We start from the raw sequence: 24,258 nt of genomic DNA, 5'->3' as shown, positions 1-24,258 counted from the left end.
GCCTGGTCGTTGAAGGCTGGCTGGCGCCTGGCTCTCGGCGTGCGATGCCCGATTGACGGTCAGGTACATATCTGAAAATGTGACGAAGAGTTCAGCACGTGCAGCCGGTGGCATTGGGTACTTTTCTCAGTTCTGCGCCAAAACGGCGTGGATGTGGGCCCCTGTTTTTTGGTTTTTGGGACACTTGCAAGCAGGTTTGTATCTCAGTTATTGTTTTTTGACTGACTAGCAAGAGGCCGTGATCAATTTAGTGACTAGTACGTAAATTGTGCGTCAGAGTTGTTAGAGTAATCAGTTAGTGTGGCGCTATAACCGACAAGTCTTGTCTGGCGGCCTGCTTTAGCGGGTCATTCGCTCTTGTCGCTGCAAATTAGCTGGATGCCGTGAACGCAGGCGACTGTTTTACGTTGTCGTTCAGTGGTTGTCCGCCGACTGACCGGGGTTTATTTTCTTCCGATGGCATCTTTGCTCCCGGAGGACGGTTGCAGATACGTGTGTTGTGTCCATCTTGTGGCCATTCCGTCACCCTCCGGTCGTGCGCTGTCCCCCGCGCCATCGGGATCGCCTCGCCGAACTGCGTCACTTCCATCACGGCGCCTTGAGCTGGGATTCCAACATGGCGCCGGCCGTCTCGTGCGTGCAGGCGGAGATCTGGAGCGTGTTCACCTGCATCCTGCGAAAGTCCATGCGGAACATGCAGGCCTGCGTGGAGGTCGGCCTCATCGAGCACGTGCTGCGGCGGCTGCCCAAGGCCGACACCGTCGTGGCGGGTACGCGACTGCCGCCCGCCCCCGGGGCGCGCTCCCGCTCGCTGCACTCTCAGCACTCGTCTTATCTTGTTTGCATGTTTGAATACGTGATCAAGGACAGGACATTGTCACAGGAGAGTCGCGGCGCGTTGTGTCATCGGCAGGGCGGTGTTGTTTCACAGGTTGGCGTTTTGGGTTTTGGTGTGTGGGAGGGACGGGGGGGGGGGGGGGGGATTTCTGGGCGTTCAGGTAGTGATTTTGAAATTTGGGATGGAACACTCTCGTTGCGTTAAGTCGCGTAGGTATGCCAGTGACATTCTAAAAGTGCTAGACGATGGAATCTGTGTGGCGGGGTGGGGCTCCTGGATGGGAGAGCAAAATTTCTCAGTCACGAAAGCGTAGAAATCTTAATTTTATCTATATTTCTTCATTATCTAAATAAAATGATTAGCTAAAGAAACTTTTATCTATAAAATAAATCTGAAGTTTGGGATGGTTAAAAGGCATACCAAATATGGGACATTTTACTGTCTGAACTCACGGAGCGGTCGTACGGTAGTACCATGCGGCAGTTAACCAGAAGTTGTGTAAGCTACCGTCTGGCAAGGAAGCTGGGGATAAAATCCGGTGGATTTTGACAGTCCAACAGCAGACCGCCCTTTCTACGCTGCGTTTGAGTCGTGTCCCATCATTAGGCTTCTCCATCTGATGTGATTTAACCATATGCTCGCCATGCGGTGTGGTAGCTGGCTATCCGACCGCCTGCTCACAATCTCATGGTTATCAGTCGTGTGCAGCCAGCGGAAGACGGGCAGTGCGCCACTGTCGAGCTATGCACTGGCGGTGCACCACCGCAACGCCCAGTAGTCGGGGCCGCCGCGTGTCCCGGAGCTCCCCGCCTGACCCCGGAGCGCGCCGCCTGATCCCGGAGCGCGCCGCCTGACCCGGGAGCGCGCCCGCCTGACCCCGGAGCGCGCCGCTTGACCCCGGAGCATGCCGCCTGACCCCGGAGCATGCCGCTATGACCCTGAGCGTTGCAGCCTCACCCCGGAGGCGCGCCGCCGGACCCCGGAGCGCGCCGTCCGGAGGCCGCCTTGGAAGCGCTGCAAGCTCGCCACTGCCTTCGTGTTGTCCGTGTAATGGCACTAGCCGCGCGTGATAGAGCAGGCCGTGCTCGGCGCCCGTTTGCGCCGACGGTCGGCGGCCCGCTGCCGCCGCTGATGGCGGGCACGCAGTGGCGTCTTGGGGGCGTTTGTGCGTTCTCGCGCTGGGGGTAGTGTGCCGGACGACGACCCTTCCGGCCGGCCGCGGACGGCGCGGGGATCGTCAGGCCGCGGGCCAGGTCACGGAGTACTGCCTCCCGGATGGGCCGTGAGCACGCCATGACGTGGCACGGAAATGGGAGTGTTCGTGGTTATCCTGGCACCATGAGGGGTGTTTTAACCCTCGTTCGGTTGTGGGTTGGGCTCGGGATCGTCTAAAAAATGGATTGAATTTAGTACAGTCGAGACTCATAGCTTTGAATATACGTTAGGATGTTTAGCACAGTCCAGACTCGTGGCCTAGAACATGTGTCAATATGTTTGCCCCTGAAGTCGGCCCTTTTGGAGCTGACTCCGGATGTGAGCACAACATCTGCTTTAGTTGGAATCAGGCTAGACTCGAACCTTGCCACCCCCGGTTTTAAGCCGAAGCGGGGCTCCTTGATTCAGTGTCGGCTTTGTCGGAAGTCGTAGTGGTTCAAACTGGATGGGCTGTGGGCGAACGTTGGTCCCGCGCCGTTGCATGTCGCGTGTCGTCTGCGAGGGGGGCCGCGTAACGTCCGCCATCCCGCGCGCCGCAGACCTGCTGTGGGAGCTGCTGGGCACCCTGGCCACCTACAACGTCACCGTCAGCCAGCTGAAGGTGCTGGTGGGCAGCATGAAGGCCGGCACGGGCCCTGGGTGAGTGGGCAGCCCCCGGCGCGGCGCGGCTGCCGCCAGCGCCGGGCGGCCGGGACCGGCGGAGCGTCCGGGCGACTCTGCACTACTCGGCGCCCAGAGCATGCGCCAGGCGTCGCCTGCACCGCCATGTTGGAGTTTACTTTTTACTTACCCGTGGATTGACCCTGAACGAGTCTGAGTCGGTGGAGGGCTAAGGATGTATGTCTGTGGTAGTGAACCATTTGTATGTACTATGCATAGTCAGATGGACGAGACTCCGCCAGAAATATAGGTGGAGACAGCCTGTACTAATCGAGTGTGGGGGGGGGGGGGGGGGGGGCGAAGCCGCTCCTGCCACGTTTAAAGGTTAGGGTAAACTTGTCGGCGAACGGAAACTCCACTGCCTTCATGCTGGTGGTGGGTGTGCGCGTCTCAAGCTCTGTTTCGCGTGTAGGACACCCGTCCTGAAATACACGGAGCCCTAAGGCACGCTTGGAAGCCGTGCTGCCTGCATTTCTTCAACAAAGTATCTGGACGGAGTACGTTGAAACGCTCCCAAAGGCTGTCAGAGGCATTCGATTGGTTTGAAAAGGTCACGAAGTGCTACCGCTTTGGACGGACGATATGGACTGGTCCCATGAGGTGGAAGAAGTTTGGCTCGTCGGCTGTCAATTCAGTAGAGCAATTATCGCCGATAATTTTTTCCCCAGGCCGTCAGTTGAGTCTTAGCTGGGCAGTTCTGGGAGTAAAGGCTTATACTGTTGCCGGGTCTCTCCGAAACAAATGCGAAAGCGGATGACGTGCAGTTTGTGCGTGTTGCGTCTAAGCTAGTTCGAAAAACGTCGATCTCCAGGTCTGCAAGAGGACAGTCACAAGTGCTCAGATGCTCAGTGGCAGACAACTCACTTTGGTCATGTGCGGATCCTAATGTTTTAGTTCAACCCCGGGTCAGGCGCGGTGGTGGTTTAGTGAGGGGCGGAGGGGGGGGGGGAGGGGCGGCAAGGTGCACTGCAGCAGCGGCGGGATGACTCAGACTCAGCTGAGAGCCCCCCCCCCCCCCCCCGTCCGGTGCCGGCGGGCGGTCCGGGCGCAGCGGCGCCGAGGCCGGTTGCAGCCGGGGGCCGGCCCGCGGCCCGCGTGGACCGGCCGGCAGCGGGGAACGGCGCTGGAGCTGGCGCGACCAGCAGCGGCGATGAGGCCGGTACAGCCGGGGCCGGCAGCGGCCGCGTGGCCGGCCGGCAGCGGGGCCACGGCGCTGGAGCTGGCGCCGACCAGCAGCGGCGGCGCGCCCAGTGGGCGTGGCCGGAGATGAGCGAATTCATCAGCGGACAGGCACGGACTTCGTGTACACCAGCGATAAGACCCGCTAGCGCTGCAATGAATTTTGATTAAGTCGGAGAGGCGTCTGGTTCTTAAATACTGGCAGCTGTTGTCGTGAAATCGTAGCTCCCAGGGTGTATATTACACCCCGTGACCTGCGATTTCACGATTAACAGCTACGCGTTTTCAGAAATTTCGACGGGTATTTGAAACGTGATCGGTCTTTGTCCCGGCAGCATCCAGCACATCAGCTTTCAGTCCAAAGGGAGCGAGCCGAAGGCGTGGAAATCAGGGCCGCGGAGTGCGGCAGAGGCCCACTTATAAAAGCCACGCAGCTGTGACAGCCAGCCTCAGGTCTGGCCTCCAGAGATGCCAGACCACCGCGGAGCCAGATGGAAGGCATTCATTACAAATGGGTTCGCTGGCGGCTGTGACAACGTCAGTAATGGGAAACGAAGCCACGACGGATGGGCGCGCGTCCGACGATGAGGCGTGTGGTCTGTCGAGGACCGGACCGGACCGGAACGGAACGGGACGGAACGGAACTACGCACAGTGCCGTGCCAGACCTGGACTTGGATCTGGACCTGGCCCTGGACCTGGTTCTGGACCCGGACCCGGACCCGGACCCGGACCCGGACCCGGACCCGGACTCGGACCCACACCCAGATACAGACCCGGACCCGGACCCGCACCCGGACCCAACCCAGATGCAGACCCGGACCCGGACTCGGACCCGGACCCGGACCGGACCCGAACCCAACCCAGATGCAGATGCGGACCCGGATCCGGACCCGGACCGGACCCGGACCCGGACCCGGACTCGGACTCGGACTCGGACCTGAACCTGAACCTCGGGACCTGGACCTGGACCTGAATCTGAATCTGAACCTGGACCTGGACCTGAACTCCGAAAAGGCCCTAATGTGAATAGCCCGGCCGCGGCGTCCTTATCGCTCAGAGAAGCGAACACGGGGTCAGCGGGTCTCCCTTAGACGGCATATTGCTGGCTGGCTTTTAGCGGATAAAGATCTGGTCAGCATTAGCTCGAATTATGTTATTTCGCGGCCTATCACCGAAGTTACCTGTCCTCTGAGAAGGAGGCGCCTTTGAATCGTGGAAATATGCTTCTGCGCATGGCCACTGCGAATTGCATCCTCTATGCCGCCTCTGCCACATCGAAACATTCGGGTCGAGACCGAACGCCCGTGATCGGTCGCGCTCCGCTGGCGGGTCGGGCTCCACCGGTGGCCCAGGCGTCGGGCGGGCTGCACTCTTGGCTGGCGGCTCAGTGTCACCCGCTGACCGTAGCGTCGTCGCCGGTGTGAAGGTGAGGCTGACGTGAAGGCTGGTGGCGTCGGCGGCGCTGCGCGCGGGCCGTACGTGGCCCGACCTGCGGCCGCCGGGGAGGAGCCCCGGAGCTCGCGCCCGGCCTGCTCGCCGCGTAGGGTCAGGGCGCCCGGTCCGGACGGTGGCTCGCTGTGGACTTGTCAGATCCCGGACTCGAACATCGACCGTACCGCGCTCACGTCGAAAATAGGAGCTGCCAGGCGACGGAGTCTTTGGCTTAGCGCCTAGACTGCCAAGAGTTTGGCGGAAACTTGTGTAGCCAATGTTATGGTACTGGACTGTTTATGGCGTTGGAATATGTCGCAGCAGTCATTAAATTCCCTGCTGAGTTCTGCTTTACAGCTTGAAGTGTGGGATCTGGGTGAAAGGGAGCGCAATGAGCATGCTTGCTGCGCTGCATTTTGTTGGCCTGAGATTGCACGCGTTGGTCGCACCGTTTGCCGCCACGAAGGCTGCGTACGACTGTGGATGCGTCCCAAGGGAGTCAATCAGGGACGCAGCCAGCACGAGACCAGCGGAACAGGCAGGCTGCTCGCACAGTCCTGTTGGGAGTGTTGCGTTGCTGAATGCTGGCAAGACATTACTCCTCCATTCTGGTTTTGTGTCCACTTGGTTATTGTTTAAAACAGTAGTTCGTTCTGTTAAAAAACGACAACTCGAAAAGTAACAAAACGCAGCCGCGCATGATAACCCAGCCTAGTGAGAGGTGACTGTAGCGTAATGGTTGAGCTGCACGTCCGAGAAACCGGAGGAAAGGATCCTGCTCCCCGCTGCGCCCGCTCTCCTGCCACGGCGAGGGGCCAGGTTGACGTCATGTCAGCGTCAGCGCTGACCGCATCACAAAGCTCCAGTGACAACAGCAACAAGCCTGCCCGGCAACGGGCGCGAGGTGCAAGCCTGTTCCTCAGCTGACGCGTCTGTTCGATACGGACGCGCCTCACGCATCTCCCCTGCGGGTCGCTGCACTGGCCTCGCACTGCCCCTGCGCCCCAGAGCCCCGGAGCGGAGGGTTAGCTCCCGGCTCCGCCCCGCCCCAGGACGTGCGGAGGCGGCGCGGAACTGCCGGCTCGCCCGCGTTAATCGCGCGAACGCAATCCGGCGGAAAGCGCGCGTCACGGTCTCGGTCGCGCCAAAGCTGGGCGGGGGCGCGCGGCCCGCAGGCGGCCGGGCTCGACGGCGAGCAGGGCCGCGCGGCCGGCCTCTCCTCGGACGGCACTGTAATGGGGAGGGGAGGAAGGGAGGCCGGGTCGCCCAGGGTCGACCCGTCTCTAAGGCCTCGCGATAACGGGCGATTGGTGAGGTTTGTCAGGCAGGCTTGTTGGCCCGGCCTGTGGTCAGTGACGTGCCCGGCCGGCCATCCTCACCCATGGACGGGTGGTTTGTGTGTGGGTGGGTGATCGATTGGTCCGCTGGTGGGTGCGCCCCTCCCCCGGATGGACGGTTTGCCGGCCACGGCCGGCCGGCGATCGGTCGTCCCGGACGACCGGGCTCCCCGGGGCGCCGTGACCCTCGCTCTGAGAGCGTAATTCGCCGCACCCATGGCGATTGGCTGATCAATATTCGATCGGGTTGCAACGCAGTCGAGGCCCAGCCAATGATCACAAATCTGCCTGCCGGTGCGGCTCCGACATATCAATCCAGCGGGGCTTTTCATAACGGTCACCGGGGTCTGCCGCGTGACAGGCGGAAGCTGCAGCACGTCGTGGGCATTTGGAACGGCGTTGTTAGTTATTTGTGTCGTGCCTGTCATGGAAGGGGTCGGGGTCTCTGTCAACATACATGGCCTTCGGCTCTATCGAGCCGTAATGGAACGCGCCTGCGGACGCGATGTCAAACAGCGCAGCTTATCGCGAACACACAATGCGTTTATGATGGAGCCAGCCTCTCTACCAGAAGTTCGTAAATGTTGTTACATGTCAGCTCTCGCTCACGGGCCATACCTGGCCTACTCCAAACCGTAACGCCACTGAAAAATAGATAAACGGAGGGCGGCTGTGGGCGCCTGCTGGATTTCAGATCTCGCTGCAAGGCGCTCTCGTCGCTTGAATAATGCTTGGGTAAATAGCCCGGTAAGGACCATGTTGGCACCCGAGATGGCGGCCAAGATGGCCCGTGCTCCTCGACGTAACCTGAGGGGTGCACAACGATCGTCCTGTCCCGCCCTGACGTGTATGGTGCGGCTGCCACGTTAGTCCGCCTCCCTGCCCCCTGCACCAGTCCGCAGCGCTGTTGGACCACGTTCAGCACCCTCCCGGCTTGCCAAGGTGCTGGTCGGTCGTGGCGGTATAGCCGCGTTTATCCTACTGTCTTTGGTATCCTACTGGGCAGTCTGTTCCCGTGCCGTGCGCCCGTCCGGGTCATGTTCTGCCCCGTGACCGCCGTCTGTGCGCGCCGTTGCAGCCGCGCCACTCCAGCAAGCTGCTGACGGTACTGCGCCAGATGCCGCAGCGCAGCAGCCCGGACACCTTCTTCATGTTCCCCGGCAAAACCAACTCGGTGAGTTGTCTCCCCGGCGAGGACGGCCCGATGACTTTCTCTCTTTTTTCAACTTCGCCCTTCGGCGGACCCGGTCAGCGAGTTTAGTTGAGCTTATTGCGGATCTCGGGAGAGTAAAGTCGGCTTCCTCGCCATCTGGTGAGCCCGGTGAACCTTGTCCGTTGAATTCGGTGAGCTCGGTGACCACCTGAATCAACTCCGCAACAGCTTGGTCCCCAAATGGAGCGGCGCGGCGGTCGTTTGGGAGTGGGCATGCCAACGCTTCCCTTTGCGGCTCTCGGTGGGGCCGTTTCGGGGAACACTTTTCCACTCCCCCGACACGGCCGGCGCGGCGCGGCCTCCATGCGGATCGCAGTCGCCACCGGCGCTGTCTGTGGCGGACGGCACCAGGCCAGCGTCAGCAACCGCCTGATGTGCTCGTCCCCGCGCTTTTGTCGGCAACGTCCGCGAGCTGGGTCGGCCGACGGCACGGCCGCCGCTGGGAAATGTCCGACGGCAGCTGCGGAAATACGGACGGCCGTTTTTGCCGGCCTGGCGCCGGTCGCCGGCGAGCGCTCCGCCCTCGTTTCGGTGTGGCGCGGCGTGGCGGCCGCCGCCGACGGGGCGGTGGCGCGGGCTGGCGACCTGGCGGCGCGCCCGTCGATGACCCGTGACCCCGCTGCCGCAGGCGATCGTGATCCCGCCGCTGGCGCGGTGGCCGTACGAAAGCGGCTGGACGTTCGCCTGCTGGTTCCGACTGGACCCCATCAACTCGGTCAACATTGAGCGTGAGAAGCCCTACCTGTACAGCTTCAAGACCAGCAAGGGCATCGGCTACTCGGCCCACTTCGTCGGCTCCTGTCTGGTGCTCACCGCCATGAAGATCAAGGGCAAGGGGTTCCAGCACTGCGTGAAGTACGAGTTCCAGCCGCGTAAGGTACGTATTGCGTCTGTGCGTCCTCAAAGAGCTGTTGGTGTATCGCTGCTGGCGCAGTGCTGCTCGTGATGTCGGTGCTTCGGTCGGTTTTGATGCTTGCCTTGACGTCGTTTGGGTGCTGCCGGCTTCTCACCACCGCGAGGCCCACGTCGAGGTTCACGTCCTCGAGCCTTCCCCGAATCCCCGCTGCTGACTGAGGTTCGGAAGCCCGGCACCGTGCTGCTACGGCACGTCGCCGCGCGGCGTGACTGCCGGGTGGCGGTACCCCGCGCCGCTGGTGCTGCGGCTGGCGCTGGCGCTGCGGCTGGCGCTGGCGCTGGCGCCGCGGCCCGCCTGCGCGCCGACACGTGCTCTGACGGCCGTGATCCGGAGACGCCCGCCGCCGGCCGGTCACGCAATGTCTCGGAGCGCGGTGATCGGTGGTGTGTGTGTGTGTGTGTGTGTGTGTGTGTGTGTGTGTGTTGTGTGTGTGTGTGTGTGTGTGTGTGTGTGTGTGTGTGTGTGTGTGTGTGTGTGTGTGTGTGTGTGTGTGTGTGTGTGTGTGTGTGTGTGTGTGTGTGTGTGTGCGCGCGCGCGCGCGTGCGTGCGTGCGTGCGTGCGTGCGTGCGTGCGTGCGTGCGTGCGTGCGTGCGTGCGTGCGCGCGTGCGTGTGTGTGTTAGCTGCGGATGATGTGGTGCCGAGTCACCCCCAGGAAACCGCAGGCCCGTTGCTGGTTAAGCGCGGATACGGTTACGGGCTGGGGCTGGGCGGCGGGGCTGACTGGCGTCCAATCTCCGTGTGTGTACTGTGGTGAGATCGTGTGCGGCAGCGGCGCGGAGCACAGGCGGCCGGCGCTTGGTAAACAGAAGGAAGCGTGTCGCAAATGGCGTCATTCAGTTGATCAATGGGCTGATTTCGGACTCTAACTGAAGCGGTAAACAGCTTGCGGTTTGCGGTGCGGCATCCGGACGGGTTGATTGACGAAGTATTTACTATTTCGTCGCTTGGCGGCTGGGTCAAGCGTTCGCTTTTCCGTCAGAGTAGTCGGTGTCTCTGGGCCAGCGTGGCACAGCGCTGTTCTGACACATTGCGATAGTCCTTTGTGGTCCATTGAAGTTGTGCACTCAAAGAGCATTGACCATCATGACGTTCAGTTTGTAACGTTATATCGTACGTGTTTGTGCTCTGTGGACTGCCATTGCAATTCGGAGCTCGCGCGGAGGTGGGCGCCATTTGCGGCCCACTAACGGGAGTGCGAGTGGCGCCCCCCGCCCCCGCCCCCGCCCCCGCCGGTCCGCCTCAGCAGGGTGCCGTCGTCACCGTCTCAGCGACCAAGGCACGCCCGACTGACCGCCGCCGGCGCGTTGCAGTGGTACATGATCGCCATCGTGTACATCTACAACCGGTGGAGCAAGAGCGAGATCAAGGTGTTCGTCAACGGCCAGCTGGCGTCCAGCACCGAGATGGCCTGGTTCGTGTCGCCCGGGAGCGAGGTCAGTACCCAGAGGGGCACGCTCAGGTCCTTGACATGGGGCGGAGGGAGCGACGACTGAAACTCAGAGCAGCCAATGAGGGGCACGGTCGTCGTGACGTCATTGCAGATTGACGCACCGGTGCACGGCGGTGGTGCAAATGCACCAACTGCATGCACCGTGCGCCGCCGTACGACCAGGTCACAAGCCGTCATCGGTGCCCACCGTGCGTCGGTGTTCGGAAATGTGGCCATGTCGTCAGTGATCCACCGTATAGAGAAACGAGCACGCAGCAGTTTAGTCCATTTGCCCGTGCCGGAGCGATGATTAGCGATATGGACCGCGGCGCAAACATCGACCGCAGTCCACACGCCCATAAAACCCGATTACTTCTGCGATGTTGAGCGCCATCTCCTCGTGTGTTGTGCGAGGATTCGCCGGCTGCCAAATCATCGGTCACGTGACGGCGGCCGCGCGGTCGTTGCGGCTAAACTGCCGCGGCCTCACTCGTCTCGGCCGGGGCATCCCCTGGCACCGCCGTGCCAAAGGGCAGAGAACAGAGCACGCCAGGCCCCGCACTTCGGATGTAGAACGCCGGGCATTGGACCCGGGGGTGTACGCGGGGATGACGTCGGCGAGGGGGACACAGTGCAAAACAACGAATCGCTGAATGCTGAGTCTGGCTTGCCGCAGGCGTGCGTATTTGTATTTACCTAAAATTGTGAACTGTCAGCCTTAAGTCACCTTTGAATTTATACACGCTATAATTTAGTAGGGGGCGGGGCGCGTGCCCCCGATGACGACTCTGTCCGTAAGTTCCTGCTTGGACTTAAGAGTCCCAGAATTCAGACAGTTGCTCTTGCATTTCCCTATAGATTATCCACGACAATCCTGCGTGTTGCCACGTTAACAATGCCCAGCATGGCACACTGAGCACCCGCTCGGGCCCCACTCACGCCGATAAGGATAAGATGCAACAGCACAGCACAGCACAGCACAGCACAGCACAGCACAGCGCAGCACACACAGCACAGCACAGCACAGCACAGAACAGAACAGCACAGCACAGCACAGCACAGCACAGAACAGAACAGAACAGGGCAGTGCAGGACAGGGCAGGCGTGGACTCAGGACACTGAGAAAACGAGGTGTGCGCGATGCGGATGCAGCGAGCGAGCGGGCCGGACAGGCGCGTGAAACCAGTCGCACTATCTGTACAGACGCGATACACTGGACCATTGTCGAAGCGGCCCACTGTACCGTTTCTGTGCCATGTGTTGCCCGTCCTGCCCCAGTGCAGACACTAGGAATTGCACAGAGCTGGATCACAGCATGCACCGGCTGTCGCGGGTGATTGCTGGCCTCGGTCACGGCTGGAGGGTACTGCGGGCCGTGCCTAGCGGCGGATCGGCTGCGCTCGAGGCTGCGGGCGTCGGCGGCTCAGAGTCGGCTCGGCCAGCGGCGACGCGGGCGAGCCGGGCCGACCGCGGCCGGCCGGCTCACGTGCCGGCGACAGCACGTGCTGTCGCCAGCACGCCATCGGCGCTTCTAATGGATTGCGGCCGGCCCCGGCACCCACCAGCCGGCGGCACTGGTGGCGGCGGCGGCGGCGGCGGGTGACGCGACGAGAGGCGCTGCCGCCGGCGGCGGGCCCGCCCAGCGTGGCCGCTATCGATTCGAGCGTCGGGCGCGGGGCGGCCGCCCGGTCCGCTTCCGTTGTTGTGGAGGCGCCGACTGGGCCGCTGTCCCCCGTGTCCGGGTGGAACGCGTGGAGAATGCGGATCGGGTGGAGTCGGCTGGCGGCAGAAGGGACGCGGGAGGGGCGGAGAGGGGAGAGAGGTCGCGGGAGGGCCCTCAGGGGGCGGCGAGGAGTGGCCCAACGGGAGCGGATGAGTTCCCCCGGAGTGATGGATGCCGCGCAAGGGTCCCTGCACGCTCAGGGCGGGCGGGCCGAGTGGAATCGGCGAGGCTTCAACGCCGGCTAGTGGCGTAAAATGGAATACTTTTCGCATATTGCTGCGACATCTGGACAATGAGGGCCACGTTGTATACGACGAGATACGAGAGTGCCAGGAAGATTGTGACAGAAATGCATGGTGGATGTGACGGCCCACCGGCCACCTCATCACTTGTTTGCTGGAGTGTCACTGCGCACAATGGCGGCTCGGGTCTGGGCGGCCAAAATTCATTCGGCTCCGTTCTAATTCAGCGTGGAATGGCCGGTTAATCTCGATTGTTTTCGCCGGCACATGCCATTGATCGCGCTATTCTGAGCCGTCACCCGCTCATCTTGCCAACACGATGCCAGCTCTGCAAACAGGGAGCTCGGTCTCGCGATGCTGCCCAGAAACCTGCTCCAGTCCGCTTCGGCATCGTGAAGTGAAACCAACGGGTTTTCTTGCAAGCGGTGGCCCAAACCATCAAATCGACCCGGACCATCAGCTCGTTGCCAACTGAAATTCCCAACGAAATGTCTGCAATGGACGGAGCCAAGAGGCACATAATGGGAGCAATACTGCCGTAAATTCGATGCCACTTCTCGCCCATGTCCCCGAGCATAAGGTCTGAATATGTGCACGGTTACCTGAAATATGCCTCATTTTCTTCGTGTTTTTGTGCTAAAAATATTGCTACCAAACACCGTCAAGGATACAAGATATTATCAGATACTGCCATGTTTAAGCGCGGTGTGGCGCACAGCCCAGTTGCTTTTGCTGCACGCGCTCTTCTGGGCCATACGGGCGTCTGGAGGGCCAAGAGTGGCCTCCGTTTTGTCTCAGATCGGCCGCCGTCCCGGCCACTCACAAGCGTCCACACTTGGACAGTCCTCCGCCGGTTTTTGGCCGGAGTTATAGGGCGTCGTCAAAGACGCCCGGAACGGTACGAGCCCCGGGACGTAACGACTCTGCCTGTCGTTGTCAGATAATGGGGAAACTTTAGCGACTGTTGAGAGCTGAATCTCCAATGGAGTGGCTATTTAAGGAGGCAGATTCCTTGCAGTTTTGTAGCCGGCTGCAGCAGAACGTTGTATCACGGAATCCCCGGCGAAATCAGGGAAGGCGCTGAGTTGTAAGCGATGCCGGGCCGAAGTTCTGGAAGGTGATGCTATTCACCCAGGCTGCCGGTGGCCGCAGGGAGCGTTTCATCTGATGCTGGCTTAAATTGTGTTTCACTCCGGAGCTGACGGTAATGTATCCATGCGCCCGAAATTTGCCTACCAGGGCACGGCGAGGCATCGAATTGTTCGCTCGTTAGACGTATTGCAGCTGTGACCGGGCTGGGGTGGGCGGCCGCGGCCACGGGACTGGTGCGCAGACGGGGCTCACGTTCGTGGCGCCGTGTCCGGCTGCCTCCCCCCCCCCCCCCCACACACACACTCTATCTGCAGCAGGCGCTCACCGTGAGCCGCGCAATGGGGCCTTGAGGTGTACCGTGACCGCTCAGATGCGCCGGCACGCGGGCAGGAAGGGCAGGCTCTGGTTGTCCGTGCCCAGCCGACGGTCAGAGGAAGCCGCCGGTGTCCTGTCTGGCGGCCGTGTTCCTTTGGGCCGGTGCACACCAGTTCCTCCACTTTTGGCTCATGCTCAGAGCAGATGCAAATGTCGCGGAAAGTTTTGGTTTGGGTAGTTGTCATATCTGCCGAGCTGGTGTTTGCTCTTTTGCATTGATAGGAAGTCTCAGGATTGATTTTTGCTCGATTTTGGTAAATGTTGGTAGGCTCTAGTTTCATCCTCTGTTGGAGAGAGAGAGAGAGAGAGAGAGAGAGAGAGAGAGAGAGAGAGAGAGAGAGAGAGAGAGAGAGAGAGAGAGAGAGAGAGAGAGAGAGAGAGAGAGAGAGAGAGAGAGAGAGACGGAGACGGAGACGGAGACGGGAGACGGGAGACGGGAGACGGAGACGGGAGACGGGAGACGGGAGACGGGAGACGGGAGACGGGAGACGGGAGACGGGAGACGGGGAGACGGGAGACGGGAGAGAGAGGAGAGAGAGAGAGAGGAGAGCGGTTCAGTTGTGCTGCTGGTTTCCCGTTCGGCCGCCGTTCTATTTGCGCAAAGGTGTGGGCATCGATGGTGTCGTATTTATGACCGTCGGTAGATAAGTTGCCCATATTTGCCTGTTTTCCTGCCGACCCTCCTTTTAATGGCCCGCCGCTTGTTTGACGTGCTGATTTTCCCGTGACCTTAGAGCCGCATACGACCCGCATAACACGTCTGCTCTCGGGCGTTGTGGCATCTAGTGCGGTCGCTTATGTCGTCCCATGCGAGTACTGATCGCCCTTAAAGCAGGCGACGAGATCACGTTTAAGCGGGGCGTCGCAAACGTACAGCGTGGGCGAGTCTCCTCTGTGAGGGCCGTCGTTTGGACCACGCCGCTTGGGTCGCCCTCCTCGTCGACGCTCCCCTCCCACCGCATCGTACTTGGTCGCCCGCTATCGTGGCTCGCATCCGGTCAGGTCGCACCGAGGTGTTCCTGACCCCCCTCCCCTCCGCCTCTCTCCAGACGTTCGACAGGTGCCACATCGGCGCCACGCACGAGCCAGACGAGGAGCGCGTCTTCTGCGGCCAGATGTCCGCCGTCTACCTCTTCTCGGAGGCGCTGAATGCGCACCAGGTGTGCGGCATGCACCGGCTCGGCCCCGGCTACAAGGTGAGAGCTCTACCGCTTCCGAGAGTCGCTGAGCGCGTGACAGGCGCGGGGCGGTGCGCACGCCGTGTGATCCGGGCTAGACTGGGGAAGATGACGTGCTCACGTGCCCTCGAAAGGCGCACCGGAGAAGGAAATGAAACAGTTTGTCTGGAACGCGCGGGCTGCATTCATGTGGTGAAGGCATGGACGTCTCGCTTTTCAGTTTTCGGTTAGTTTGTTGGGTTACCTCGGTCGTCAATGAAGTCAGATGGAGAAGTTCGTTTCAAGTGGCGTTGCTGGCACGAAACAGCATTTACTTCCAGCACAACTGGCGTTGTCTGTCTCATTTTCGTATGAGATGATCACTTTTTCACCACGAAAGGGCCCGGCTCGCGCCGGCTCGAACAGGTGACCGAGACTCACGCACGCATCGGTAGCGACCACTTGCCTGCCCGTGCTCGAGCCTTATCCTATGGCTGGTTGCCGCGTGTCCACGCGGCGCCACGTGCCAGTGCGTCCGTGTCCACGATCGATGTGGTGGAAAGGCGCGAGCGGACGGCCGGTGCGGGCGCTTCTCTGTTTATTCTGCGCCGTTCCGGCCGTTTGGCGCGGCCGCCGCTCCACTCAATACCTAGTCCATCGGCCGCCAATCGATGCGATGCACTGCGGCAATTACCGGCCAGTGCCGATGGCGCTCAGATGGAGAGTATTACCAGCTGAGCGGGCCACTTACACGGCCCCCTCCCCCCTCTTCCCCTCCCCCTCCTTCCGGCTGGGAAGCGCGGACACCGGTTAGCGTGGTCTCGCAAGGTTTCGCTCCAAGAAACCACTGCGCGTGTATGGTGACAGGGCCTGCGCAAATATCGCACTCTTTCCCAATTTATATTCTTCTAACCGCTGCAAGTCGTTATTCTGTTATGGTTGTAACAGCTTGATGAAGGGTGCTGTAAGGCTGACAGTTATTGTACGCGTAATTCTAACTTACTGAGGCTTGCGATATTCGCTTCACAAAGCTGAGAAAGGCGTGATTCTGATGTGCTGTCGAGTCCACACCCCATGGTCGTCTCCTGGACTGGTGGCCTCCCGAGAGTCCCACACCACGCGGGGCTGTCCTCGCCCTGACGCGTGCCGGGGTGAGGTCGGCCGCCGGCTCGGCGAGGGGCCCGCGGGTCCCCACGCCAGCCGCCTCAGGCCGGGTCGTGCGGCCACAGCCGGGTCGCCCCGTGGAGCCGACCCGGCTGTGGCCGCCCCGGTCTGGCTAGCCCCGGTGTGACCGGGGCTGCTCGGTCCTCGGAAGACCCTAGCGGACCGGAGAGGGACCCACGCGGAGGCGAGACGGAGCCACGCCGGGGCAACGCCCGGCCGGCCGCGTCGCAGTCCGGACCTGTGAGGTGATTCCCGGCCAGGGGGAGGGGGCAAGCCTGATATCGCGTCTTTGGTGGGCTGCTGGTAAGGTCCGCGACTTCTACCAGCACTTGGTTGAACATGTGATTACCTGCATTATCGGTTAAAGGCGGCTTTTCAAGCCACCCTGTACGCTGGTCGATCGAATCACGTGCTGTTCGAACGGTCTTCAGAGGCCCACAGGTGTTCGCTGCCATTGAGCCTTCTGTATGCGATCAAATTGGATCTCTTGCCAAGGCGAGTGCTGTGCTTTAATCCAGTGTGTTTACGCCTCGGCGCTGTAGGGGCACCGTGGTGTGTCGAAGCGTCGTTTCAAAGTAAATGGAGGCTGGTGCTGGAATCCACTCGGGCAGAATTGATTCCGAATCCGAATCTGAGTCAAAGCGAATGTTGACAGTTGGAATTTAATTCGAATCTGACGCTAGCGCAGCAAAAATTTCCGAATTCGATACCGATTCAAGTTTTTGTCGAACAACAGGCGGTGGGATGCCGGCAGTGTAGTGGTTAACAACCGCTGCGCGTCTAGGAAACCAGAAGTACGGGGTTCGATTCCCCGCGGTGCCCGCCCCCCCTGCCAGGGTGAGAAGCAGGCGATGCCATATAACTAGTAGCTGGGTGCGTCGTAAAGCCCCAACGACAGACACAGCAGGCGGTAAATTAATGCGCATGATGCATCATGCACAAAGAAACGTACACGTAAGAAGTGTGTGTGTGTGTGTGTGTGTGTGTGTGTGTGTGTGTGTGTGTGTGTGTGTGTGTGTGTGTGTGTGTGTGTGTGTGTGTGTGTGTGTGTGTGTGTGTGTGTGTGGTGTGTGCGTGCGTGCGTGCGTGCGTGCGTGCGTGCGTGCGTGCGTGCGTGCGTGCGTGCGTGCGTGCGTGCGGCCATAGATATGGCTCAATAGGTATCGCAGCTTGTCAATCGGTTGCAATGGATGCAACAACGCACAGCTGCTATCATGTATTTATATGAAGGAACAGGAACACAACGGCTTTCTGATTAAGCATGATGCCTTAATGCATACATGCTCATATATCTGGGAACTGAAGGCGTCGGAAGTCCAAGGTATTAGGACAGACTTTGCTGCCTTACAGGCCATGAAACTTGTGCAGTAGTAGGTTAACTTAACGCATAGATCTCAGAGACTGGCACAAACATTTTGTGAATCGCGTAATTTCAAAGCGGAATCCATTAATTGCTGATGCGTTCACAAGCCATGTGAATTAATTCCGAATCCAACGCAGCGTACGAAGTGGAATCCTAATCCGATTCAGGCCAGAACGAGCCCAATTACCGAACCAGATTCGATTCTTCTGGAATCAAACGCAAGTCTGACAAGCAGTGCCTAGTCTGAGCATGAAGCTGCTCATCAGCGGTGCAGGCGACAGAGGAGCGCGGCTGGTTGGATCGCTCGGCCACCGCCGCTGGTGGGAAGGTTGTGGGTTCGGGCCTGGACGGGAGTCCGGTGTTCCGTCGCTCACCGCGGCCGTCGGCGTGGCAAACGCGGACGACAGGTGACCGGAGAAGGTGGACGCGTCGCTAAATCATCCGAGCATCAATCTTTGGCCCATGCAGCGCGGGCTTGTCTCCGACTCGGCACCAATTAGGCCCGGAGTCGCAATGGGCACTCGCAAAATGATTGATCAGCGCCCCGAGATGGGATATTACCCCAATAGCTCCGCTCATTTGTCTCCTATCGACAAGCGATCGCAGCGCGCAGGACGCGTTTGACCGAGCTGCTGCCGCCGGTCGCGGCGGGGACGTCGTCGTCCAGCGCTCCCCCTCCCCCGCGGGCACGTGGCGCCACGTCGCACCGCTCGGCAGTGTGGGGTGCCGTCGCCCGCCGCCCGTCGCCCGCCGCCCGTGCCAAATCAGTCGGCATCCGGCCGAGGCGGCGCCTCATTACCGGGGGCCGGCCGGCCGGCGCGGCGGCGGCGGCGGCGATCATGCACTGGGATGTGCTGGCTCCACCGACGACCAGGGACGCGGTGGATCGGGAGGATGGTGCGGTCCGCCAGAGGTGTGGTCTGCCATCGGATCACTCGGCCCGTGGTTCGAACCCCGATTACACTGTCGCCCTTGAACGCTCACATGGCCTCTACAGTCGCGGGCGATTCATAACAGGGGCGTGGGGCAACGTGCGTCGCGTTCTCATTTATTCAAGCATAGCTGCGAAAGGTGCTGGATGTCATCCGTTCACTCCGCCAGGGGTACTGTATGCCATCCGTCCACTACGCGAGTGGTGGAGTTTACCATTTTTTTTCGTCCACTCCGCCAGTGGTGCTGTATACCACCCGTCCACTCCGCCAGAGGTGAGGTATACCATTCATTCACACCGCCGGTGGTGCTGTATATCGTCCGTTCATTCCGCCAGTGGTGCTGTATACCACCCGTCCACTCCGTCAGCAGTGGGGTATACCATTCATTCACTCCGCCAGTGCCGCTGTATACCTCTGTTCGCTCCGCCAGTGGTGCTGTATATCATCCGTTCATTCCGCCAGTGGTGCGTGCCAGAGGCGTAGTTTCCTATCCAGTTGATGAAACTTCATCCCTCCTCCCAACTCGAACCTCAGGCCCCCCCCCCCGAACTATCCCTTCGTTTGTTTTTTTGGGGGGTGGGGGTAAAATTACATAATTTTCACCGTTCAGTTCCTAAGTCATTTTGCAAAAGTATTTCGCACCTTCGCTGTCTTCGCTGGTGCGGTCTGTCATCTGCCCAGTGCTCACGCCGCCCATTGCGGACGATAGACCGCACCGATGATAATCCGCCCAGTGCGGCTGATAGACCGCACTGTGGATAATCCGGACAGTGTGGCACCGGCCTGATCTGCCGTACCCTCACTCAATCAGTGGTATCCGCTCACTCCTCCAACTCTGTGGTGCGGTGGCGTACAGAACGGCCACGTCGAAGGGGTTCGGTCTGTGACCGTTCCACTCCGCCACCGGATTCGTTGTGTCGCCCTTCCCCCGCAGCTGTGATCACTGACCACTCACGAACTGAAGAGCTGTCTGCGGCTGACTAAAAGGCGCTCGCGACTGTTTCACGTTTCCGTCATCAATCGGCACAATAGCAAAGCGACATCCGAGTCGATGCCTGGCGGCCGGCGACGCTGCGTGTACGTTGAGAGCGGTCAAAGGCGGTGTGCATGCAGGAGCGGAGAGCTATTGGCGTCTGGGGAATGGGTCGGCTGTGTGTGCCGTGCCGGTCGGCCCCCCGCTGCAGCCGTGTTTGTTCAGTGATTTCCTAGGGCGTGGTTCGGTCATTCTACAGACGCGAGGCTTTGTTTAGCTGCATGCGATTGACTGCTGCCGTACTCCGCAACATTGCTACTGCAGGCTTTTGGGACCGCCCGGAGTCGTCGCGTTGCGCCGGACGCCCCTCAGATATTTCTGTAAATGCTTCTGCACATTGCCTTCCATACTGATACTCCCAGTGGTCTTCCTTTGCTATTTGCATTCGCGTCGAGCTTCTCCGCACGGGGCCAATTTTCCTCGATCAAACACCAACGTTACCTTGTGGTGCACGTGGACGCCAAAGGCTGGCGGCAGCGAGCGGCGCTGAGGAGGCGGCGGCCGACTGGCCGGCCGGCCGGCGAGTGCCGCGGGCCGTCGCCGCCCGTGAGCGGCTGTATCGGAGAGCAGCCTGATCCGGAGCGCCATCATCGATCGCGCCGCCTGGCCCGACGGGCGCCAGGGTCGCCCCGGTCCGGCCCGGCCCGGTCCGCGGCCCGCCGCCGATGTCGGCGCGGCGCGGCCATGGCTCAATCACCGGCTTTGCCCAGCGGCGACTCGGGAAATGCCACCGCGACCGGGAACTGGGCGGGAGAGGGCTCGCCGCTGCGCGGGCTGTTTTGCGGGCCGAGTCGAGTGTGTCATTAGTGTGGTGATTTATGCCCGCCTGTTATTCGGTGCGTGCTGCCTTTGCAGACTGCTCTTGTGTCGCCGCTGTGGATTGTTTGTGAAGCCAGTTCCGACGTGATCTTTGTTCTGTATTTGAGATTCAGCTCGGGCCTCCGGGCCGAGTAGTGCTGACAGAGTCGTCATCTCGCCGGTCGTGTGTCGGCAGAATACGGCATCCTGTTGTGTAGTGTTCACGGTCCGTTTCGACATCGTGTGTGCGAGGCTGTCCCCACATCCTTCCCGTATCGCGCTGGCAGAGGCAACCCCCAGTGTGTCTGTCTGTCTGTCACAGGCCGCCTGTCGTGTTTACAGAGCCAGTTCCGGTTCGAGGCGGAGAGCAACGACCGCCTGTCAGAGAACCACAGACGGGTGAGTGAAGGCCGTCCCGTCGCCGCCGCCGCCAGCCCGGCACCGGACCCCCGGCGCGCCCCGTACCCATGGCTGACGTTACCACCCCCTCCCCGCCCCCCCCCCCCCCCCCCCACCTGACACCAGGCGGCACCGAGGAGCTGAGAGGGTCTGAGCTCGGCCGCGCCCGAGGGGGAGACGGGGCCGAGCCCTGCGCCGGGGCTCATGACGGCGTCCAGAGCGCTGCCCGGCCGGCGGGCGGCCCAAGTACAGCCGCCGACGTCCCGTGTCGTGCCGAGTGGCGCTGCGGGGGCGGCGAGTAATGAGCCGAGCGACGATAGGCGGGGGCGGCGCGGGGCGGGGCAGGAGCAGCGGCTCCTGCTGGCGTGCAGTCGGTGATAAGGATTGTGCTGGCGTGTGTTTGGTTTGATTGAGCACATAGGGGAAACACGGCCGTGTGATGCACGGCACGTACGGTTATGGCATACGTGTTCAGTGATAGTTCATGGTGTACCCTGCTGGTGCTGGTCTCTATCTCGAGACGGCCCGGTGTTTTTTTTTACCCGTTGCAAGTTCATCTGGATTGCATGTTGCGTGTGACTCATTGTACACATCCCTCACTTACTTGAGATACGGGTGAGGATTGTGTTGTACGCTCTGACGCTGTCTCCCTCCACTAAGCTGGTTATTTCTAGGTGCGGCCGCCTAACTCGCCCCCGCTCCTCCGCGCCCAGGTGCTGTACGACGGCAAGATGTCGGCGGCCATCGTGTTCATGTACAGCGCCGCCGCCACCGACGGCCAGCTCTGCCTGCAGTCGGCGCCCAAGGGCAACCCCTCCTACTTTGTCCACTCGGCACACGGCCTCATGCGCCAGGCGAGTGGAGTGTCTCGCGCTTGCGCTCGCTCTGGGCCCAGTCACACGGATGACAGGCACGCCCCCGTCAGCTTATGACGTCGCGAGGAAAACACGCCCGCGCCGGCCGAGAAGCGAGTCACAGCGCTGGCGCACGGACTGTGAGCACGTCACACGCCCTTGGAGTCCCTGAGAGGGTCTCTAACTGGACTTGGACTTCTCCGTACCGCCGGGCTCACTCTCGAAGAGACTCTGGGAGATCGTCCGAGTTTTGCATCACAATTGGCATAATAGTGCCAGCATTTGAGCAGAATTGGTGGGACGGCGCGAAATGGCAACGGTGCTCATTTCTCATTCCGAGAAGATATGCTGGGTGCTGTCAGGAGACAGCGCGGCATCGCACACGGTCTGTTCGTGCCTCTCGGGGAAGAGAGCGGTACCAGGGACGGCGACCGGCCGCGCGGGCGTGGAGTGGGGGACAAGTGAAGCGCGGTGAGACGGTCTCGCTAGAGCCGCCTGCACGCGGGTGTGGGGTGGGGGACGAGTGAAGCGCGATGGGACAGTCTCGCTAGAGCCGCCTGCACGCGAGTGTGGGGTGGGTGACGAGTGAAGCGCGATGGGACGGTCTCGATAAAGCCGCCTGTGCGCGGGTGTGGGGTGGGTGACGAGTGAAGCGCGATGGGACGGTCTCGCTAAAGCCGCCCTGCACGCGGGTGTAGGGTGGGTGTCGAGTGAAGCGCGATGGGACGGTCTCGCTAAAGCCGCCTGCGCGCAGGCCGCCGGCGCGGTGATCCCCGTGCTCCGCGAACCCGACAGGCCATGAATCGTCGGACATAATTAAGACCAGCTCGGAAGCTGGCCGGCCGCGGGCCGCCGCGGGCCACTGCGGGCCGCCGCTGCTCAGGGTTTCTCCGCGCGGCCAGGTCGCCTGCCGCGCCGCGGCTACAGCGCACCCCTCCCGCCGGTTCGCGCGGTAGTGTCGAACGCTGCGGCAGCGTCAGTCATGGAGGCGCCTTCTGCGGCAGCGGGAAATATCGTAACTCGACACACCGTGACCTCGGAAGCAGTGGGCGGCCTCTGAAGTTGGGGGCGATGGCTCCCGTGCCGTAAAATTGCGTTAGTTTGGCGATGGCTCGGACGTCGTCTTTTCACTTAAGACCTTCACTTAAGTGCCTTCTTTGATTAAGCCAGACTCTGCCGAGTCACGATCGGCCGCCGTATCGGTCCGTTGTGAATCACGAACGGTTGTAGATTGCCTTTATCTTTAGTTTTGCGTCACGTGTCTCAGTCCCGACCCGTGGAGCAGAGCTACACGTGGGCGACCTGTCAAGCAATCGAGCTGTGATTGTTTTGCGTCACGTGTCTCAGTCCTGGCCCGTGGAGCAGAGCTACACGTGGGCGACCTGTCAAGCAATCGAGCTGCGATTGTTTTGCGTCACGTGTCTCAGTCCTGGCCCGTGGAGCAGAGCTACATGTGGGCGACCTGTCAAGCAATCGAGCTGCGATGTTTTGCGGTCACGTGTCTCAGTCCTGGCCCGTGGAGCAGAGCTACATGTGGGCGACCTGTCAAGCAATCGAGCTGCGATTGTTTTGCGTCACGTGTCTCAGTCCTGGCCCGTGGAGCAGAGCTAACACGTGGGCGACCTGTCAAGCAATCGAGCTGCGATTGTTTTGCGTCCACGTGTCTCAGTCCTGGCCCGTGGAGCAGAGCTACATGTGGGCGACCTGTCAAGCAATCGAGCTGCGATTGTTTTGCGTCACGTGTCTCAGTCCTGGCCCGTGGAGCAGAGCTACATGTGGGCGACCTGTCAAGCAATCGAGCTGCGATTGTTTTGCGCTCCACGTGTCTCAGTCCTGGCCCGTGGAGCAGAGCTACACGTGGGGCGACCTGTCAAGCAATCGAGCTGCGATGTTTTGCGTCACGTGTCTCAGTCCTGGCCCGTGGAGCAGAGCTACACGTGGGCGACCTGTCAAGCAATCGAGCTGCGATTGTTTTGCGTCACGTGTCTCAGTCCTGGCCCGTGGAGCAGAGCTACATGTGGGCGACCTGTTCAAGCAATCGAGCTGCGATTGTTTGCGTCACGTGGTCTCAGTCCTGGCCCGTGGAGCAGAGCTACATGTGGGCGACCTGTCAAGCAATCGAGCTGGGCGATTGTTTTGCGTCACGTGTCCTCAGTCCTGGCCCCGTGGAGCAGAGCTACATGTGGGCGAACCTGTCAAGCAATCGAGCTGCGATTGTTTTGCGTCACGGTGTCTCAGTCCTGGCCCGTGGAGCAGAGCTACATGTGGGTGATCTGTCAAGCAATCGAGCTGCGATTGTTTTGCGTCACGTGTCTCAGTCCCGGGCTGGGGAGCATAGCTACACGTGGGTGATCTGTCAAGCAATCGAGCTGCGACTGTTTTGTGAAAATATCGCCGTCGTTCGTGGCTCTCCTATCCATTTAAACTGAGAGTATCTATGTTGAGGCCGCAGTTTTTACGTCAGGTATCCTTGTCACGCCCTGTGGATGCTTCAGAATAGCCACGGGGCGCAAAGCTGCCGCGCAGCGATATGGTTTGAACGTGAGCCATGTCTTCGCTTCTGTTCACCGGGCCTGGCCAATGGCACGTGCTTTCCGCGTGTATCGTGTTCGCGTTCGGAAGCCGTCCGTGCTCCTGTGTCGTGACGGCCCCCCCCCCCCCCTCCCTCCGTCTGCAGGACGTGTGCGCCGTGGTCACGCACTCCATCTACGCGACGCTGAACGCCATCGGCGGCATCCAGGTGCTGTTCCCGCTGTTCTCGCAGCTTGACTTGCCCGTGGAGGCGGGCGTGGACGGCACGGAGGGACGCCGCGACCCCAACCTCTGGTGAGAAAGGGGGAGGAGGGCAGAGCGGTGCGCGGGTGGGACCGCCACCCCCAGCGAGGGAACGTTCCTCAACAGGGAC

At 61.0% G+C, this 24,258-nt stretch overlaps 1 protein-coding gene across 1 annotated transcript in view; it reads left to right on the top strand.

The window, feature by feature from the left end:
* The window catches only part of LOC119108025 (neurobeachin-like), a 42,228-nt gene that overhangs the window by 5,627 nt on the left and 12,343 nt on the right, over window positions 1-24,258 (top strand). Inside the window, 9 exon segments of the mRNA XM_037231608.1 lie at window positions 644-770; window positions 2,593-2,696; window positions 7,741-7,836; window positions 8,504-8,752; window positions 10,103-10,225; window positions 14,703-14,849; window positions 20,443-20,499; window positions 21,213-21,353; window positions 24,031-24,179. Coding sequence (XP_037087503.1) covers window positions 644-770; window positions 2,593-2,696; window positions 7,741-7,836; window positions 8,504-8,752; window positions 10,103-10,225; window positions 14,703-14,849; window positions 20,443-20,499; window positions 21,213-21,353; window positions 24,031-24,179 — 1,193 coding nt within the window.

Source organism: Pollicipes pollicipes, unplaced genomic scaffold (genome assembly GCF_011947565.3).
Source record: "Pollicipes pollicipes isolate AB1234 unplaced genomic scaffold, Ppol_2.1 Scaffold_6686;HRSCAF=7923_pilon_pilon_pilon, whole genome shotgun sequence".
Taxonomy (NCBI): domain Eukaryota; kingdom Metazoa; phylum Arthropoda; class Thecostraca; order Pollicipedomorpha; family Pollicipedidae; genus Pollicipes; species Pollicipes pollicipes.
Note: the sequence above shows the minus strand (reverse complement) of the source record. Positions and strands in the feature narration are given on the sequence as shown.